Source organism: Plectropomus leopardus, chromosome 21 (assembly GCF_026936395.1).
Source record: "Plectropomus leopardus strain MGB_pleo_1.0 chromosome 21, ASM2693639v1, whole genome shotgun sequence".
Taxonomy (NCBI): domain Eukaryota; kingdom Metazoa; phylum Chordata; class Actinopteri; order Perciformes; family Serranidae; genus Plectropomus; species Plectropomus leopardus.
Window position 1 is genome coordinate 16838132 of NC_142196.1, and position 21404 is coordinate 16859535.

The window sequence follows — 21404 nt, forward strand, 5'->3', positions numbered from 1 at the left end:
CCTTGGTAGACATTTCAGCAGTGTTGATTCACACAAAATATGTGCTAGATCAACAATTCAAAGCTAAATGAGCAGGTGTTGGTTATCATGCATGCCTAGCCCATCTCTTGTGAACACAATAGTGGTCTTTCTGGCCACTGGGGTGTTCTAGAGAGGTCCATTTTGTTGTTGTTGTTGTTGGAGGATACTTTGAAGTTTGTGCATTGGACACACAAGCCCAAATGTACTGTATAAGGGCTCAGACAGCTCATGCTTTGTGCCTGTCTATTATGAGTGTCAGCCAGCCTGTTCTGTCCAATGAGCTCTCATGCTGGGGCAAGTCTTGTGAAGAAAAAAAAGAAAAGAGCTGAGTCTGGCAAACCACTAGGCGCTACAAAGTGAGCTCAACAATCGCCTCTTTGAGAATCCCACTTAACCATCGCATGAGCTGATCAGCACAGTTAGAGATGTTGTTTTGGGTTACTTTGGAATCTTGGCCTCCTAAAAAAAAGTAAAAGCAATACATATTTTAAAGGAATTTCCCTTCTGCATAAGGCCTCGAGTAATGCTTTGCTTGAGCTCTGCAACTTTGCATGACACAGTTTGCAGAGAGCACCTATCCTTAAGCCACTTGTACTTTTCCATCGCACAAGGACAGTCAGCTTTTCTTTCCAGGTAGCTTTGTGGAAATTAAGTCACAGTGGCAACAGAGGTGATGCCACACCTTATGGCAGTGCAGTATGCGGGTGTGATTGTTTAATAAACATGCTGTATTTGGTCTCATTGGGGTAAGCAGGTTCAGTCTGTTGGGTCGGAATCAGAAAATGCTGCAGGAAATAAGAAAATCGTTAATCAAATCATCCTAATTTAATCACATGAAACCATCTTTGATCAGTAACCTAATGCTGCATGTGTTTCAGTTTCAACTTAAAAATCTTTAGATCATGAGTTGAGTGTTGGCATTTAGAGTGGTGAATTGAATCAATATTAGTCAGTCTCTGAATAATATGATTAGCTGATGTTTCAGTGAACTTTAAGGAAATTATGTGGTTTCATAAAGTGTAGTGATAGAAATGATATAAGCACATTTACTCAGGTACAGTACTTAAGTGCAATTATTAGGAAGACTATTTGTTTTTAGGGACTGTGCTTTATCAGAGAAGTGGGGTGACTATGGTGTGACTTCATTTCTTTTATACCATGACCCTATATTTTCATAAGCATATTTCAAAGTTAATTGCTGTGATACATGGTGTGATTTGGATATTTTTGAAGAAAACGTGCCTTTTAATCTCACTTGCCAGTTTGAGGGTTCTGAGTGTATTTAAAATAAATATGACCATTTTGACCATTTAAAGTTGAATGTCCATACCTTTAGTCAAATCAAAAAACATAAGTCCCCCCTCAGAGCTTAAAAGATTGTTTTAAATGCCTCTCCTGTTTGCACCTCCCCCTCCCCTCTTATAAATAATGAACAATCCCTAAACTGGAGTGTTTGTAATTTACATTTATTTATTCTTCTTGGATTTGGATTTGAGATTGACATGTTCTTCTTTTTACTTAACTACATTTATCAGTATATATCTGCAGTCTACTTCTTACTTTCCAGTTTAAGAGTTTACCTAAAAAAAAAAAAACCCACATGAAGCACATACAACACATATTGTCAAAGATCAAAACATGCTGTGTGGGCTACATTGTTCGGACAAAATAAAATGTACAAGAATATAGGTTGTTTCATTATTAAAAAGTATTTTTGTTTGTTTGTTTGTTCTGGGGCGCACTAAATAGCATTTAAATATTGTATACCTTTTTTTCTGTTATTTCCTTCCTGGAGAGTAGGAGCGGATGTACCTGTGGCTGTCGCCATGGCAACCACTTGTACACAAATATGGCGGAAGGGCAGTGAAGTAAAGGACTTCAATAAATTTAGCAAACATTTAGCGACAGCTCTTGTTAAGTTATGTGTACAGTTTATCTTTGGAAGTTAAATGATTTGTGACAGTTCCCCGAAAGCTCAGTGTCTGTTTTGACGTTGACTTTACGTCCTTGCAAACGTGTTCACGTGAATTTTTAATGAACCAACTTGTAGCTAATTAGCATAGCATTAGCGTTTTAGCATCATTTAGCTACATGAGTGGCTCGGTGCTCGTGTACCATGCTGGAGGAGCCAGGGACGGGAGAAAAATCGCGGTTTGATCCGTCTGTGAACAGTCACAGACCCGCATCAGGAAAGTCACAGGTATGAACACCTGCTGCTTAAAATACTTAACGAAATTCCCACAAAATATCAAGAGAAACGAACTCATATTTTAACAACTCTTTCTTGTACATTAGGACATTTCTCATGTGTTGGCAAGCATTTTTACGGACCTGTATACAAGAGACATAATTGGCAAAGACACTTTGTCCAACCTCATCAAGACAAGGAATGGAAGAAGCAGCTACCATGACAAATATGTGGAAGAGCTTCAACAGGTGACAATATTACTGACAATGCAAAACTGCTTAGACTTAACAATGCAATGTCAATACAATAAAAAGAATAAATCTATCATAATTATGCTTTTTTTTAATCACATAGGCTCATTCTGAATACAACCAGCGTATAAAAGAGGCTGACATGCTGGAGAGTCATATAATTCAAGCCAGAGCTCGGGCTGCAGCCATAGAAAGTCAGGCCTATGAGAGAATGAAAGAAGAGATGCAAGATGTTTGGGATCACCAAAGCCTCCTTACAGGTGAGACTGAAACATTGTCATGACTTGATATAATATGTTATACTGCTATAAAGATGGCCTGTGACTGCCTACTGTAATTTATCTGTATAAATGTACTTTGAACACACCAAGGATATTACTGTCACACACCACAAAGAGAAAGCACATCATCCAGTTAAAATGCAACACAAAAATAGTTAAATACAAACATGAAATTTTATCAAACTATTTAAGTGGAGATTTGAGAAGCAATCACATTGACCAAGAGTGCTATTTTCTCAATCCTTTAAAATTGACCTTAATTCCCCCAGTCAGCTCACACAATTTAAGGTCCCTCTGTTAATTATTCCAAGAAGAAATGGCAGCCTATTTTAAAGTTTTTTTGACAAGCTGTCTGTGACCCCTGGGGACCAACATCAAAAAAAAAATATTGTGAGAGAGCAGGCCATATTGGTTTTGGCTTTTGTATATGTTTATAGTGGTGGAATGTAACTAAGTGCATTTATTCAAGTACTGAATGAATTTGAGGTACTTTACTTGAGTATGTTCTTTTCAGGCCACTTTATACTTCTACTCCACTACATTTCTGAGTGAAATATTGTACTTTTTACTTCACTACTTTTATCTGAAAGCTCAAGTTAGTAGTTACTTTCCAAATATTTTTGCATGTAAAGCACGAGAAAGTATATACAATCTGATATTTTGTTTCAAATAACATTTTCCTGACTAAACTTACTTAGTGTGTATTGTGTGTGGTATTGGTAGTTTTGCTCAAGTAAAGAATTTGAATACTTCCATCAATGCATGCTTATATATTAAATTTATATATAAAACCAACCAATGTTAAAGTCTGTGGACGGACAGGGAAGGTCATTTTATCAGCAGCATATGGTTTGTAGTGGTGTGCACGGTTTCCACAGCCAGTAATTAAACATAAAGCTCAATGGTATGTAGTATCCAACTTCTGTAGGTACTGGTCAGGTGCATCCATACAGAGCCGTTATTTCTTATGTCTGTTTTCAGTCAAATCGGCTTTTCCCTGGTGTGTGGACAAAGATCTCCTCGAAATGAACAACCTGATTTCCCCTCAGGACTACTTACCTCCACAAAAACCACATGTGGAAGCACCAGCAGCAAGTACGTGACCCCCTTTTGGATTCATCTTAAATTATGAACGACCGATGTGCTTTTGGCTCAGTGTTTCACTTGTCATTTTCCTGTCAGTAAAATCGAATCCTGGCAGACCCACCATCGCCTCCGCCATGCGCGCATCCAGGGAGCCTCAGGATGATGGTTATACTCTAATGCCCAGCCCAGAAAAGAAAATGAATGAGTCAGATCTCAGCCTGACGCTGGAATCCAGCTCAGATACCCCAAAGAGGAAGAAAACTCCCCAGGAGGTGAGGAGTTAGATGCCTACACCCTTTTGATTACACAGAGGTCTCACCAGTGAGACATCTTACAAGAATAGAATTTAATGCCTATAATTAAAAGAAGCAGATAATCGAGTGAAGCAAAAGACTAATTAAAAAAAAACAAGAACAGGATATAAAACGAACATTATTAAAAGACGTCCTCTGAGTTTTGACAACTGGTGTAAATGATGATTCTGATCTGGAAAGCTCAAGTTCCTTTTGGGAAGAGGGGAGACTTGATTGCATCACAGTGCTATAAATATGTTTCAGGAGCCAAACAAGACCAAACCTAGACCAAAGTGGAAGGATGAGCCAAGCGCTAAGGATCGGGCAGAAGGATGGGAGACACTTCAAAAGCTTAAAGATCGACACAGCTTCCTACGCAATCCTCGCTTCCTTCTTCCGAATGCACAGCAGGGCGGTACATCCCTCATCCGGGCCAGAGCCAAAGTGGGGAAGACAGAGAGTGTGAGGAAAGGGGTGGAGGAGCAGAGGTACCTGAGGCCATTGCCATCTTTTCATAATAAATTCTCATCATTTTTTACTTATCTGGCTGCAAATATAAAAAGGCAGGATAGTGACATCGTGGGTCGCATATGAAAATGTTGTGTGGGTTATACCTGCCAAAGTACAATAGGCTCAGGTCAGACGATCTGCCTTCAATATTGCCCTTTACCAGAGTGCACAAAGCCGTGCACCTTTTGTGCCAAAGCAGAGATGTGTAACTTGATCCTGGCATTATGTAATGTATCCTACTCTACATCTGACAGGCTGTGTGTTGAGCACATTATTAGTATAGTAATTAGTCTTTTATTTTTAAATTTGTTTAACTCTGCTGCAGACTGGGCTTGCAGTTACTCATTACATATAATAACAAATAATAATAATAACTTTATTTATATAATACCTTTCAAAACAAAGTTTTAAAAAAGTGCTTTATATATAACATCAATTCACAAATGGACAAATGAGAGTGAGTTTTAAGGTCACCTTTATGGGCCTTTTTCACTGACACTTTTTGCCAAATATGCTGTGCTGAATTTTTTTTTACTTGACAGTTTTAGCATGTCCAGCTGCGCCAGAGATGGACCTTTTCTAGTAGAAACAAGCGGGTAGCAGTTACATCTTGCCGATCGCAACCAAACCCCGACAGTCCTCCTTCTCCCTCTGAAACAAGCGTGTGTTTTGCGAGACTTAACTCACCTATATTTGTGCAGAAAAACCAGAGAAGGACGTTTTTTAAAGAATTTTAATGTTCAGTTATCCCGGCGGTAACTTGTTCCGAAATCCAAAAAAGGTCAAATTGATTTTGAGGCCCTCTTTTCATGGTGTGTATTCATACTGAGAATGAAGATCAAGCAAGCTGTTGCCCTTCTGCTTCACAGGAGGTTTCTGTCCTCTCTGAGCTCACCTTAGGACACCTACATTTGCATTTGTCAGGTGTATGACACTAGGTTGCCGGCCTCTTTTTTGATGTTATTATCACAGTATAAAGCCTAGACTGTATCCATGCATCTTCAAAAATAGTTCTCATTCCCATAAAACTAATTCAATCTATTACATTCCTCTTTACACAATAAATCAAAGTGGAATTTCCCACCAATTTTGCATAATGAAAATCTCAGGACAAACATTTTTCCATCTGACTGACACATAACATTCTTAATCAAATCAGGCCGTGGACAATAAATATTTGTGGTCAGATTGTTTTTTAGCAATGCGCTGTCAAGATTTTGCATGTATTTCGACATGGCTGTGATCCAGAGACAGATAGAAGGCCATCTGAATGTGAAACAAAACACATCCTGCATTGCATCCAAAGAAACAGGCTGACTCATATTCTGCCTGTGGATAGAAACACTGTTGTATACTGCCTTGCTGCTATTTATTACCACATGTGTGAGGCAAGCATTGCAACTCTGCAGCAGTAATTTGAAATAAGATAGCATTAGTTTTTGTAGCAACTGCATGTGTAAAGGAACGGGATATCAGGTTTGTATGTGTACGTGCATGATTAGATTTACTCTGTGGATGATAAATGAGCATTATTTGGTTAAACAAGAACCTCCTCTTGCTGCACTACATTAGTGCAGCTCCAACTTTGATCCAACCCAAAAGCAAAAGACAAGCTTGTGTTGTGGTTTTAATGTAGAGTTCAGAGCTGGCAGTGGTTGCTTGTAACCAGCTCACCACTTCCTGTGACAGCATCTTAGTTAGAACAGATAAAATGCTCAAGTGTTTGTGCTCTTTCTCCCCGAAAGCTCCGCTGATGGTCCCGTGCCAGTCTTCATTGCAAAACCCTCAGTGGTGGTTTTCACTGACTACAGTGTGGGACATGTTTATGAGGTATGTTTCAGTGACTTACACTGAACAATAAGAATTTGACGCAGGACAGCGACAATTTCAGAACATCCAAGACTACTGAGCTTTAATAAGATGATGTAGAGTGACATGCCCTGTCCTGTTTCAGACTACACTGGAGCTGAAGAACTTGACTTCTGCAAGCCGCACGGTCCGTGTCATCCCTCCTACCACACCCTACTTCTCTATTGGTCTGGGTGAGCTTCTCTTTGTTCTGATTGGATTATACAGCTTCCTTATTCCTTCTGTTATTGGTAATCAGGAAATCATCGAGTCTGTCAAATGTCAGTGACTGTATCAGACAGGAATGCCAGAGAGTTTTGATAAATAAAGTCTCTGGAATGCAGTTGGTTGTTTTGGCATTCCTGTGTTACTGTATGTGAACAGCAGCACCACCTACTGTATCAGACACTGAAGTATAAGAAGACAAATTGCACACAAGTGAATTTAGAGAATTACAATGCAAGAAAGGACTGATATTCAGATATGTCTTGACAGGGAGGTTTCCCGGTGAGGGTGGTGTTGTTGCCCCAGGAATGAGCTGTAAGTACACAGTGCGCTTCGCTCCAGACTCCCTGGGTGATTATGAGGACTTCATCGTGGTAGAGACCCAGGCTGAACACCTGCTGTTGGTTCCCATCTCCGCCAGACGACCCCCTCCAATACTCACATGTGAGTCTTCCTGCAGTCTACCAATTTTACGTTGTTGTTTTACTCTTAGTTTGTGCATTGTTTATATGTTTCTCTCTATTTTTTGTGCAGTACCAAGAGTTCTGGACTGTGGTTGTTGTCTGATTGGAGGAGTAAAGTTTGTGGAGTTCCTGTGCCAAAATGTTGGCCTCAGCACCGGTACCTTCTGTATCATCCCCAAGAACCAGTGGCCAGCCTCGAACTTCAGGGTGAAACTCTTATCTTACACTAAAGAGCACTTTTTCACAAGTGCAGTTATCTTCCATGTGCAATTGATCTAAATTTATTGCACTTTGTTTGTTTTTTACTACTGTACCTTATTTTTACTTTTTATATTGTTCTTTTTACTTGTTTATCTTGTACACACCTTACTGCTGTAACAATGCAAATTTCCCCATTGTGGCACTGATAAAGGATTATCTTATCTTATCATATCTGACGTGTTTCTAAGATGCTGCGTCATGGTGGTGATAATTAACTCAGGGTTCCTGCAGATCCTTAAAAAGTCACTTAATTCATCAATGCAAAAATAAGGCCTTAATTGGTATAAAAATCTCTTAAGTCAGTCTTTCTAAATATTAAAAACGCTAAGACATGGGAGGCAGGATATTTTGAATTGTTTTTTTTTCTAAATGATTCTGATCCAATCTCATCGATACAGTCATGGTTCACATCACAGTAAACTTAGGGGCAAAATTTTTTCCTAACCCTACACTGATTCCATGTGGTTTTTTTTCTTCTATTGTGGTTATTATAAAATTGGTCTTAAATGAAATTTCAAGTGGCATTAAAAAGAATCTTAAAATACTAAATTTGCCTAATTTGCTTTAAGATGTAGCTGTAACAAACTCCTCATGTCCTCTTTTTTCCTCTTTATATAGTCTGTGGCAAGAACTTACTTCTCTGAGCAGCCACCCTTTGCAGTCAGCCCGTCGCTCTTTGTGCTGCAGCCTGGAGAGGCCACTGTGGTGGAGGTGAGTCTGTTCTGCAGGTCAATTTAAAATAAGAAAGGGACAGTAATTAGATTTAAATCACAGTGGATATTAGCACTTTTCACTAAGATTGATTTATTTTGTATACTAAAAATACAGTGGGACCAGTTCAAATTATTCGAAAGCTTTTCAGTGTACTTCACTGTTAGACACAGGTTTAACCTCCACATGGCTGACAGTGTGTGTAGAAATTCAGTCCTATAAATTCTTTGTAGGTTTCAGGTGTGTGTGTGTGTGTGTGTGTGTGTGTGTGTGTGTGTGTGTGTGTGTGTGTGTGTGTGTGTGTGTGTGTGTGTGTGTGTTTGTTTTTTTTTGCAGGTGGTGTTCTTCCCCACCACTGCTGACAAGAGCCGTCAGGTGTTCACTGTTGTGTGTGACAACTGCCAGGTGAAAGACATTTCTATTGAAGGTGAATCTTTTCAATGATCAGAAAACTGTGACAAAAAACAGGATAATTTAAAGTTTATCCGGTGTAAGATAAAGTCTCTGTAATGTGTGTGTTTCCCAGGTGAGGGCCAGACAATTGCACTTGAGCTTGTGACTGTATCTGGGAAGAAGGAGCCTCCAGTGGTGGGAGAGGTGCACGACCTGACTGCGGAGCACTTTGTTCGTTTTAGCCTGTGTAACCCGCAGGCTAAAACAAACAAAAAAATCATCATCAGAAACAATGTGTAAGCCTCACGCTCTTATTTATCATCACTGCGAAACGTGAAATGAGATCAGATGCTTTTTTAGTTTAAACACCATCATGTTTTTGGCCACAAGATAACAAAGGCAAGGCAGATTTATTAATATATAACATTTCATAACCAAAGTAAAAAGTAGAAAGCACAAGAAACAAATTATAAAAACAATAAAGGCAAACATATTGTAAAACAATTAAAAACAATAAAACAGACCGTCAAAAATAAAACAAACTGTCAAATACATTCGTTTTTGAGAGAAAAAAAAACAACTAAAACAGTACAATCACACACACTCACACACACTTCCAGGGAGAGAGTTACAAGAAACTCAACAATTTATGATAACCATGTGTCTTAATGTAATAATTAAAATCCGATGAGGAAGGTCTTGGTCCATATATCCGTAGAGGTGGGATCAGACTGAGTCCAAATATTGCAATAAGGAACCCCAGGATTTTTCCCATTTATCTCAACATTTTTAATCAAGCAATTACAGCTTTTGCAAATATATTTGATTTAAAAGAAAATTAAATTAAAGGCAATGGTAAACGGGCAGGTATGGATAATTATCTTGTGGCTACACATTTTATTTTTTAAAATTTTTTTAAAGCAAATGTCACCAGAGGGGCTCCGTAGGTAGGTCTTCAAATTGGATTTGGATGAGCTCAGCATTGTCTCAACGCATAGCTCTTCTTGCAATTTGTTCCACATTTGAGCAGCATAGAAACTAAAGGCAGCTCCAGAACCAGCTGACCTAAAAGGTCTGCCAGGATCATGTTGGGTCAGGAGTTTGGACAAGTGTCTTGAATGTAAGTCATTCAGTGACTCATGGACAAGAAATAGAATTTTGAAGTTGACTCTGTGAGAAACTGTTAACAGAGTGAGAGGGGAGACCACTCTTGAATTGGCGCACTGGGATTCAAGCCCCAGTGTTGGCAGGATTTACACCGCTGAAGTGTCCTCAAGTAAGAAACTTAATACTGGTTAACTAAAAGACCCAGAGCTGCTGCTCTGTCACTGACCCCGTGAAGCAGCACAAGTAACCTTCAGGGATCATTAAATATCTTATTGCATCTCTCTCTCTCTCTCTCTGGGGCTGAAGCCACTTGGAGCTGCCTTTCCACTGGAAGATCATGAAGCCAAACCTGCACCCTCTGCTTCCAGGGGAAACCCCAGAGCCCTTTCATATCCAGTCCCACCTGGCCACAGACGATGTTTTCCACATCAGCCCCCCAACAGGGGTTCTGCCCCCCTGCCAGGAACAAGAGTTTCTGTTCACCTTCTGTCCCAAAGAGGTACAAAAAACAAGAATTAGGTTTTTTTTTATCACTAGCTATGCTTTAAGAATGCTGTATTTACATTTTGAGTCTCCTATCTAAAACCTGTGTTACATTGTACGATATATGCTAGATGCCAGAACACTTCTTACTGGTATTTATGTTTTGTCCTGTTCAAAATGATTGTGTTTTCTGCAGTTGAAGGATTACCACAGTGTCTGTCACCTCGTCTTGAGGGATGTCCCCGAGCTGCCACCTGAGTCCAGTGACAACAGGTTAAGCTCCTATGTTTTTACTTTACAGTCACATAAGTGTGTACTGTATAAGTTTTGATTGATTGATGTCTTTTGACATCTACAATTGCCTAAATTGTGCAAAAAGGAGTGGGAAAAAATATAAACTTATTTAATTAAAGTATAAACTTATTTATGTATTTAGGTCATCACATACAAAGAACTCTGACATCACTCATTAACTAAACTGGAGCTTCTGTGTTGTGCTTTTAGTCTAAAAATGTGTTGGATTGTGTCTCTGTGTGTATGCATAGTGTTCTTCACCCTGTGCGCCCTGGCTCCAAGGTGAGCGATGTCACCGCCATGGAGATAGAGGTCAAGGGGTCAACAGAGCCGTACCAGGTTCTACTAGAACCCTACGCTATTGTTATTCCAGGAGAAGTTTTTATTTGCACGGCCACCCGCAGGCAATTCAAGGTTATCTAAGTCATTTTTTTCCTTACGTTAATCACAATTGACTAATGTTAAATCATAACGTGCCGTAGTCGTGGTGTTTATGTGTCCTGTTTGTATCAGATGTGGAACCACAGCAGAACCTGCATCTTTTTTCAATGGGAGAGAATGAACTGCAGCAGCCACATTATAGAAGTAGAGCCCTCTGCTGGTACAATAGGTGTGTCACACACTACAGTGTAGAATAATACAGAAAAATCTGCCTTCGGCAAGGTTCACTGGAATTTGTACATTATGATTTGTAAACAGCATTTCATATAGTTTATCAGTTCATCATTGATTGATTTTTTCCTCTGTGTGTCTAGAGGAGAATGAGTGTTTTGACTTTGACCTGATTTTGACTGGAGGGAAACCAGAGAGGGTTGTGACTGGTTTGGTTTGCCACATAGAGCACCACACAGAGCCCGTTATTCTGCCTTTGGAAGTTTCTTTTAAGGTAAGAATGAATATGAGCACCCTCTCAAAATAACTAAAGCTTTCACAATATGCTCTGAAACATTGTTGTGACATTCTTTGAGTTTATCTATGAGTTATGGCTTATTTATGCTCATCGTGTGATTTGGTTAAGGGTCCCATAGTGACTCTCAGTGTGCCCAGTTTGGAGTTTGGGCTCATTAGGCTCGGGGAGCACACGCAGACTACAGTGCACCTCGCTAACATCACGCAGCTGGAGGCGTCCTGGACGCTGATGGAGAAGCAAAGTAGTCAGCAGGACACACAGGTACTGCTCAGTGGACTGGCATCAAACCTGTTATAAAATAACATGAAAGATATGGCTTCTGTTTATAATATTTGTATATTTTTTGTATCGATATAAATGTCTGTTGCCTAGATCTTAGTGGAGCCATGCAGAGGTGTGCTGCCGCCCTTGGCCTCTTGCTCTGTGGATGTGCTGTTTTATCCCTGTTTCTGCCAGCGATATGAATCAGAGCTGGAGCTGACAGTGGAGAAAGGAACAGGGTGGTGAGGAATTAAGGGTTAATTCATCCAAACCAGATTTTCTGATTGTTAAAATACTGCAAAAATGTTTTTATAAGTTGATTTTGTTTCTGTGGACTTTAAATGAAGTTTGTTTGTATTAAGATGATATTGAAAGGAACAAAAGGAAAGTAAAAAAGTGCACGCTGAACCTTTAGCATACCTTGCCCTTTTTACTTAAATCTCATGCGTAACATCTCATTTTAGTGGGTGAATTAAGGGTTAATTCATCCAAACCAGATTTTCTGATTGTTAAAATACTGCAAAAAAATTTTTATGAGTTGATTTTGTTTCTGTGGACTTTAAATGAAGTGTGTTTGTATTAAGATGATAAAATTACTGTGTATTTAGATGGAGTCCGGTGAGTTTGGGGTGAGCGGTTTAGGGTCTGATTTTGGTTAAACAAAAACGGTTTTTGCTCTAAACTGTAGGGATGTTTTCCAGAATATTGTCAGACATGTACGAAAAAATCTGAGCCTGTCAGTTCCAAAAACAAGCTCTTTTCGTGGATGGAAATCGGCAGTGCAAAATGCCCCAAATGTTTACATTGCAGCCTGTTTCCTGGCTGCAGCACTCTCGTTTAATACTGAAAAAAATTTAAAAATGTTGTTTCACTAATTCAATTAGACACATAACATAGGAAAATAGGATCCAGATTAAAAAAAAACAAAGTTACCCTTTAAGATGTCAATCTTTCCTTAAATTGGCATTGTATTTAGAGGCAGCTGGAGCTTCGGGGCTTCGGGTTCAGCCCTGACAACAATAATCATGTTACTCAGTGTCCTGTGGATAACAAGTAACACTACCTGTGTGTTTGGTGCAGTCACTTGTCAGTGCGAGCAGATGTGCAGTCCCCTCAGGTGTGCCTGCTCAGCTGTGAGCTGCTCCTCTCTGAACTCTACGTTGGAGTTCCTGCCAAGGCGACAGTCACTCTCTTCAACCAGACCCTGCTGCCTTCACACTTCAGCTGGCTGGTACGCAGGCGTCACTACGTTTTATCACCACTTAATTTACTGTACAAAGGATAACTGTTGCATTAAATCATGTAAGAACGCCCCTTGTGTGCATGTTTGCAGCGCATAATCTTTTTTAGTGAATGGTTGTTAGTTTTTCTCTCATATATGCATATTTGTATAAAATCAGGATGTCTTTTATGGCACCCTTTTGTTGATGCACATTTCATATTTCTCCCACCAGGCTGAGCTCCAGGGTAAACAGGCTGAACTGTGTACGGCCAGTTTTGACCCGTCATCTGGCACTCTGGGACCTAATGCCAGTTTGGAGATCACAGTTAACTTTATAGCTCACACAGATGTAAGTACGTAAGTCGTCAACACACCAGAAGTTCAAAAGATTTGTCACTTATCAGCAAGGTATATGAGAGTAAAGGAGGTAAATTGTGCAACTTAGAGCTAGCAGATGCAATGATTCTTTTTTTAATCAGAATTGTCTTTTAATATTTGTCTTTTTGTCCAGATGGAGCTGACTGAGGTGGCTGCTCTCTGTGAGGTTCAGGGGATGAAATCTCCTCTAACTGTTGCCATCATGGCTTCCAAAACCAAAAAACTCAGTGTGTCCTACTCACTGCCCAGTGTCAGGTAGTAACCTTGGCTAAAAGGGAAGATTCACCCCCAAATCAAAAATACATACTTGTCCTCTTACCTGTAGTGCTAACGATTGGTCTAGATAGTTTTGGTGTGAGTTGCCGAGTGTTGGAGATGTTGGCCACAGAGATGTCTGCCTTCTCTTTCCAATACAATGGAACTAGATTGTATTTGGCTTGTGGTGCTTTTAAAATACAGTCTCATGTGGGAACGATATCTCCAACACTCTGCAACTCTCACCAAAACAATTTAGGCTGATAAACTGCACAAAGGGTAAGAGAAAAAATATGCAGTTTTTATTTTTCAGGTCGCTGTCAAAATCTATTATCTAACCACATAATAGCTTTAGTCACTCCATAGCATTAGTGTTTGTTAGGTCATGGCTCCTGTTCTTTGCTTTAAGCTCTACCACAGATAATGAGAGCCCTTCAACACCGTTACTTGACTTTGGAGATGACGTCATTTTGAAGAGACCCATCACTAAGCAGTTAGTGATAACCAATCAAACTGCTATCCCCGTACCGTTCACCATAGGGGCGGAGCATTTCACCTGCCATGCCTCAGAGCCTAATAAGCGGTCAGAGAAAAGGTAAAGTGGAGCTCGCTCACTGACCTGAATAATGGATCAAAGTGTGACTTTACTGTAGATGTGACACAGGCTGCATTTTAATCGCAGATTCACATATGTCAAGAAGCCACTTCACTCTGTTCAAGCCAAAAAAGTAGAGGAAAAAGCTCATGAAGGTATGCTCCAACTTTCAGTGCACACTCTTGAAATTAAGCAGATTCTGACTTTGTATTTCTGTATCTGTTGGCAGAGTTTGTGAGCAGCCTGTTGGCTCATGGAAAAGGTGCAGCTTTCTATGTCCTGCCAGACAGAGGGACGCTGGGACCCTTTGAGACCCAGACTGTGGATGTCACTGCCTACGCTGACATGTGGGGGGAATACAGAGACTACCTCATATGCAAAGTATGATGCTAGAATGGGATGTAACAGATATTTCAGGATTACAAATTTCTTTATGCAAGATTTAGATAAGGAGCATCAATTTTTATGTTTCCTCTTCAGTTTATTGCAGACTGATTAATAACGTTAAAGTCTAATTTTCCTCTTGTAGGTTGGGGAACTTGAGCCCACGCTCATCCCCATGCAGATGACAGTGACAGGCTGCCCACTCTACTTCCAAATGACAGGCCCATGTCCAGATGACCAGAACCAGGGACCAGTCATACAGTCTGTTCTGCCGTCTATTTCTCTAATTAAAATGCAATAACGATGGCATTGTATCTTTAGGTTTGACATTCCTGTTTGCATCATTAGGTTTGGCGCTCATGTGTCCGGAGGTGACACAGTATCTCGTTCTCTTCGCATCAACAATCCCACCATGTTTGGTAAGTGAAAAACATTGTGTTCATAGGGTTTCTACATATTCTAGTAGAAACCAAAAATACAAGTATGAACTTGAAAATAAGCATAAAAGGTCCCCTTTCATTCAGTGGCAAGGCAGCTTCCTGAGCTACACCAGTTTGTACGTTAGTCTTACTAATGAAAATGGCTTGGCAGTATGTGTTTGTCGTCTGCTGTGACCTCTCTGACTTATGTCTTTATGTTATTTTTCACTGTTTATGAGCAACTAAGTAGTTTCCTCTGTATGGCTTAACTAAGTTATGTAAAAATGTAAGTCTTTCTTTGTTTCCAGATATTCGCATGGACTGGGAAACCTATAACATAGAGCAGAATGACCATAAACTGGTGGATTTTTTGGTGGCATACGGAGACGCTTTTCCACTTAAAGATGCTGATGGCAACGAGGTGTTGAGTGGAGCGTTCAGGGTGTCTGATGGGAGCGTTCAAACACCCTGGGAACGAAATAGGACACCAGACTCTGATGGAACGAGCTCCTCCCTCCAAAGTATAACTGTGGGTACATTTTACACCAAAACACATACACACAAACGTAAACTTTCATGACTTTTATGACGTTACCTCTATGAAATTCCTACGGCTACCATGGGAGAAGTGGACCCTCATTTTACTGGCTCTTACTGCTATTGATTTCAGGGCAGGGAGGAGGTGGAATACATATCCGAGGATGACTGTGAGGAAGAGGAAACCTGTCTTTATCCCTGGCCTATGAAGAAAAAACTCATCTCTGTCCACATCAGACCTCATGTGGGCAATCTCTCAGATTACCCATACTGCATCACACCCCAGCAAATAGTGCGTTGATAAGATTTTAGCCACATGCATCCATTTTACCACTTTTAGCCATTTGAATAATGATGTCTTTTCTCTCTGGTCTTTATCGCAAGGTGATTCCAGCTAAGAGCACTGGCACCATCCATGTTTCTTTCACCCCTTTGACTCTCTCCGAGTCAGCCTGTGAGTCCAGGTGTGTGGGCCTGGCTTTGGGCTTTATGAGTCTAGACTCCAAGGTAACATGCTCCAAAACTGTCTTTCAGTGTTAAATCCTGGCAAAGGTAAACGGTGTATGACTTTATTGTTATGTTTGTTTACAGACGGCTGCCTGTGTCCCAGGTAAAGTTGGAAGAGCTCAGGGTTTAGATTTGGAGCCTGTCAGAGTGGATCTACTAGCAGTCGTTAAGCCAGCAGTGTACGCAATTACCATCATACTAAGTCCCCCAAAACCCCAATGCAGCCAACTGAATTTATGTTCCCTGAATCAAAATTAGCTGAGGTTAGGCAAAAGGGGCTCAGAGGTGGTCTGATTAGGTTGCATTTCTCCCTCTTGGCTCCCTCTCGCTGCAGGCTGTTAGTGCAGATGGAGGAGGACGAGGGGGTGCTGGAGTTTCACGCCTCCGCTGGTGATTTACTGAGGGCAGAAACCGGGGAGGTCAGTCTGAGAAATCTACAACACTAATCAACAATGTTCTGACTCAGTGAAGTACACAATGACACACTGATCCCAAGGGTGAACAGTATTTCTGACCAGTCAGTGTTTTTTTCTGTTTGTTTGATTTTTTTTTGCTCTGTAGCTGAGAGTTCATGAATTTGACATCACACGGGCCCTTCGGTTGAGAAACAACTCGGAAATGACTCTACAGTTCAGACTGGGGACTCAGCCTCCATTTTTAGTGCTCAAGCCGCAGCCTCGAGCCCGGACCAGCACCTCCAGCAACCCGCCTACTGGTGAGAGCCAGTCTCTGGTGCTGCAACCACAACAAAGCATGAAGGTGAGATAAGGGGAGCGGTTTGTGTTCTGAAAGATAGTCATCTAAAGGATCTTCTGTTATCATGTGCTCTTTTCTTTGGATACCAGGTGAAGGTGGCCTTTCACTGCTCCCTGTCCCTCCTGGACCATGCAGACCAGGCAGACGAGGGTGTCTCTCCTGGCGTGACGCTGATGCATCATGCAAAAGGAGAAAGGAAGCTGAAGTTTCAGCAAAACCTCCTGATTCACTACAGCAACAACAGCCTGCAGGTCAGACACTGACGTGAATCTCAACAGTAAGAAAAAATATATATGTTTGGTATTTTGATTTCTGCAAGCAAAAAAAGCCCTCACAAGGCACTGGTTACTTCCTGAACCCCCCATAATACAGGCGTGGACATATATAGTAAATAATATTTAGGTCATGGAAAAGATTACTTTATCTCGTTGCCTGTTTATTGGGTTCTGGACCTAGTGGGTGAAATATGTAAGACCGTTACGGCCAGATTTTTTAGCGGTGCTGAATAAATGATCTGAATATTGTTGTTGTTTTATTTTCACTGCCATTCTGTTTTTCTTTCAAGTCTCCTACGGAAATATTTTACAGAACCTTTAAACTTTGTCTCTCCCAAACTGTACAAATTTTAGAAAATCTGAACGGCAGGGGAAATTGAACTGTCTCGATTTATGTTCTGTACCATAAACTGCTGTCCAAAAAAATAAAAAATTTCAACAAAAAAAATTGAAAAAAGGGGAGAAAAAAAAGGAAATTTACATTCATAGGAAATCATCTTTTAAAGTTAAATTGAAGAAATTCCTTTTCATATGAGCACTCCAGTAGTCTGGTTTAACTATTTTATCCTGTACTTTTACTGGTTTATAGGTTTATCTATTATTTTAATTTGTTTTGTTGGTTTTACTTGTGTGTTATCATCTTTTATTGGTCTATTTATCATATTTTATTCTGTTTTTATCTTTATATCTTTTATTGTTTAATATTCATCTTAAATATTACTTTATGAGGTTTTATTGTTGGTTTAATTCGATTCGCTTTTATGTCTGTTGCTGGCTTTGTTTTGAACCTGCAACTTCTAACTCACACTTAGTGCAACTCATTGTGCTTCCACCTGGAATGAAATATGCTGTATAAAGTTTTGCTTGCTTGCTTATTGACCTCATATAGTTAATTTCCTCTTCTCTTTGTGCAGACAGTGCCTATGTGTGCTCATTTAGACCTCGCTACAATGCGTCTGTCCCCTGACAGCATAAACTTTGGGTTCTGCTACGTGGGGCAGACACAGATAATAGAAGTGAACCTCTACAGCCACGGAGCCCACACTTACTGGAAATCATTTTTAGGTAACCACTGCTGTACCCTATATATTATCTTGGCATTCACTTTTACAGTGGCTGTGGGGTTGTTTGGGTCTTTAAAAGAGACCTATTCTGGTCATTTTCAGGTTCATACTTTCGTTTTGGTTTTCCACTGGAACATATTTACTTACCATATTTTAATGCTCAAAAACCCCTTAAATTTCTTCTTACTGTCAGTGCTGAAACACATGTATTCACTCTCAAGGGTTTTCTGATCAGTCTGAAGCCTGAGTTTTTTTCTTATAGAAATGATACATAAATTTACCTCATTATTTGAAAATTTGGCAACATTTAATATGGACACCCAACTTTGTAACATTATGTATACATACAGAAGATGAGGAAAAGAATAATAGGTCCCCTTTTCACACAACTTTGCTTTCTTAGCTGGAATTATTGATTGTCTGAAAAGGAAATTATTATATATATATATATACATATCCCTATCTCATTATTTTCTCTAGCAATAGGAAGGTGTTTGACTCTTCATCCTCGTTATAACCAGTTTGTAGCCTTTCCATAGTCAGTTAAATATAATAAGAGAGTTTCACATCAAATGATTGTCTTTTGTCTGCGGTAATAATTATATTGCCAAGAAAATTATGCCTGTGATGTCACGCCATAAAATGATGTCAGTCAGAAGTGTCAATTATGATTCATATTCCTTTGTTCGCATAGCTTGTCAGCCTATAATTGAATGTTTGCTGTGTGTGTGTGTGTGTGTGTGTGTGTGCAGAGTCAGATGAAGGAGACTCCCATTTGTTCAGAGTGACACCAGACTTTGGGCTTCTCAAGTCGAAGGAGCTCAGCATCACCAGCTGCAGCCAGTGTCTCCAGATCAGCTTTACTCCCAGGTAACACACCACAGACCACCATCACCATGTCCACACAAGCATTATGATGAGCTCATACTAATTTATGTAGGATTATGCACAATATCAGTCTCAGATGTTTGCATGTTATGTGTTATAGTGAGGACAGAGAGTTCAGGGCTGTTGTGGTGATCCAGTCTCCTCTGGTGAAACCGTCCCTCACTCTGCGGCTCCAGGGGACAGGATCCTTTGACGAAGTGTACTGGACCAACTAGATGTCCTTATAACATCACAGTTACCACCTGCTATTTAACATGCTCCCCTTAAATCATCTTGTTTATAGGTCCTTTTGTAAAAATGGAAATAAAAATCAAGAATAACTTGTCAGGTGTCATTTTATGACATATAACAGCGTGTTTTTAATAATCAGAAAAAATATGAGACTTGTTTTCTGTCAAGATAGTTAATGATGTAATATGTTGAGACTCAATTCTAAGATCCTGCGATTCTAAGATGAGTATAAAGTTTATCAAAACAGCACTGAATTGCACTAACCATCTTTTATTTAGCGCTGTTTCAAATCACTCTTTGTGATCACAGTAACAAGTCTTGAGTTTTGGTCTTCTTGTGAATCAAAGGCAGCAGCAGCAGCAAATCCCACTGCACATGGACACCATGTGATCAGCCCTGGAGATGAGTTTGATCATTTAAAACTGAATGCATTTTTCCAGTGGGGAGTCTTGTATTTCTCTGAGATTTGGACAGCAGCTCTGTAGCTGCTAAACAATGTCGGCCTCTCATGTGGTTTAGAGGATGACGCAAAGCAATGGCAGCTCCAGATCTTAAAAACTATATCAGGTGTATATATATATATATATATATATATATATATATGAGTCATTTCATTTGATGACCATGGGTTATATTGTTTAAGTGGAAAAAAAGTTCACTAAAGTATTAATTTAAAAAAGGATCAAAGCATCAAAGCATCAGAGCATCAGCACTAAAATAAGTGGTCTTATTTATTTTGGGCAGAACAAACTTGTATTACCTAAAAGCCATCATCAGTTTGGGATTCTCTGCTGGAAGTCTTGGCTTTGCTCACAGGAAATCCATCATTTACTGTAAAGTTTGATCCATAAAAAAAAAAAAAAAAAAAAAAATTTCCGGTATTTTTAGGTTTTCCTGTGGAGCTCACCTGACTGCCAAAGGCCTCATTGATTTCCTGCCGGTCGATATCAGCCAACCCTGAAGGGGAAATGGATTTTTCTAGAAGACCCTTTTAGCAAATATCAAAAAAGGCAGACACACGGATAAACACAATATGTGAACATGTGCCTCCACACACACACATCATGTTCCAGGGCTGCAGGGATGCTAAAGTCTGGTCAATACCCATGAAGGGGAACTCCCAGTGCTGCTCTGGCCCTCAGGACTGGTAGAAAAATGCAGACCTGTCTGCACTCATCACCTGGCCTCATAGTTTATTGTTTGATTACTTTTTATAAAACTGACTTGAGAAGGCTTTCTGCTTTTCTCAAGAGACGCCCAAATCTCTCTAAAACCTCTGAAATGATGCTGCAAAAAACACATTCAGCCTGTTATTGTTCCCAACAGCTGCCTGTAGTGTTCATCTCCAGCACAGTTCAGCCATCTACAAGCGCTGCAAATCCACAGAGAGATGCAAATCTCCAATTGATATTCATTGCACTCAAGCAGCTGTACACAGAGCAAGGGCATGTCTGATCACAATAAAACAGTGCTGTGTGGAACTAATGTGCAGAGAGGGATGCTGGGGACAAGGTCAGTGGAGCATTTGTTATTCTCATTGTCTGGTCTAATATGCCAGAAAGATGAGACATGACTGCCTGCAGTTACATTTTTGTGTCCATTATAAATGATTTAGGTGCACAGGTAGCCTCTTGGTTCAGCAGTCTGACAAGAGAACAAGATGAGTTACAGCACGGCGCTGTGTTTCTGTGGTCTGTTTCACTGTCACTGTCTATTAGTCTGGAGCTCACGTTGACACGCTCGCTGATTGAACACTTCATGCTGTCCAGGCTGCCAGAAAAATATATGACTGGGGCTCAGTTGTGTCTAAATGTTACAGATGTTTACAAGTTTCTTACCCACAGGCAAGGTCCAAGATGACAATTTCTCTTTCAGACACAGGATTGGTGGTCATTAGTGCAACAAATATGTTTTTTACCTGCTTAATTCTCTGCAAATTGGCGAATTTCTTTCAAAAACATGGGAAGAAGACAATGAGCAATGAAAGGAAAAATGACCAAAACTTATCATAAAAATTAATTAAACGTACCCAAGAATTACCTGAAAAGTAAAAAAAAAAAGTATTATTATTATTAATAATAAGTATAATAGTAGTGTTTATTGATTTCTTTACTTTGAGACATAATTTGTTTTTCTCAGCTTTTTTCTTTTTTCCCCTAGATTTATAAAAATTATTCTCTAAATCTACAAATTTCTTGCAATTTGTAGAACATTTCTCATCAAGTTTCTTATTGCTTTTCCCCCATGTTTTTGAAAAAAAAAAAATCCAACCAATTTGCTCAGGTTTCAAAATTCTAAGTACTTGT

General features: G+C 39.8%; 1 protein-coding gene across 2 annotated transcripts; it reads left to right on the forward strand.

The window, feature by feature from the left end:
* The first annotated feature begins 1846 nt into the window (after positions 1 to 1846).
* dlec1 (DLEC1 cilia and flagella associated protein) lies at positions 1847 to 19189 on the forward strand. 2 transcript variants are annotated; one of them, XM_042510439.2, is made up of 38 exons: positions 1847 to 2221; positions 2317 to 2457; positions 2564 to 2720; positions 3723 to 3836; positions 3924 to 4099; positions 4385 to 4608; positions 6376 to 6460; positions 6585 to 6672; positions 6974 to 7147; positions 7238 to 7374; positions 8047 to 8139; positions 8476 to 8566; positions 8666 to 8828; positions 9946 to 10138; positions 10319 to 10395; positions 10668 to 10830; positions 10930 to 11026; positions 11172 to 11302; positions 11435 to 11587; positions 11699 to 11829; positions 12668 to 12818; positions 13042 to 13158; positions 13321 to 13442; positions 13852 to 14037; positions 14125 to 14192; positions 14267 to 14418; positions 14567 to 14682; positions 14770 to 14840; positions 15149 to 15369; positions 15511 to 15669; positions 15762 to 15884; positions 15969 to 16063; positions 16219 to 16303; positions 16446 to 16643; positions 16730 to 16891; positions 17830 to 17980; positions 18732 to 18849; positions 18968 to 19189. In XM_042510439.2, the coding sequence occupies exons 1-38, from the start codon at positions 2138 to 2140 to the stop codon at positions 19080 to 19082; spliced, it is 5082 nt and encodes a 1693-aa protein (XP_042366373.2). In that variant the 5' UTR covers positions 1847 to 2137; the 3' UTR covers positions 19083 to 19189. The 2 variants fall into 2 exon arrangements, with proteins under 2 accessions (XP_042366373.2, XP_087928353.1); XM_088072227.1 differs by having other exon boundaries at positions 13852 to 14025.
* Positions 19190 to 21404: the final 2215 nt, after the last annotated feature.

Bases quoted from the DNA above. Each gene is read 5' to 3' on its own strand.
- dlec1 (XM_042510439.2), top strand. From the start codon at position 2,138: ATGCTGGAGGAGCCAGGGACGGGAGAAAAATCGCGGTTTGATCCGTCT. The intron at 6,461-6,584 runs GTATGTTTCAGT...GTCCTGTTTCAG, and splicing joins GTGTGGGACATGTTTATGAG to ACTACACTGGAGCTGAAGAA. The intron at 7,375-8,046 runs GTGAAACTCTTA...CTCTTTATATAG, and splicing joins GGCCAGCCTCGAACTTCAGG to TCTGTGGCAAGAACTTACTT.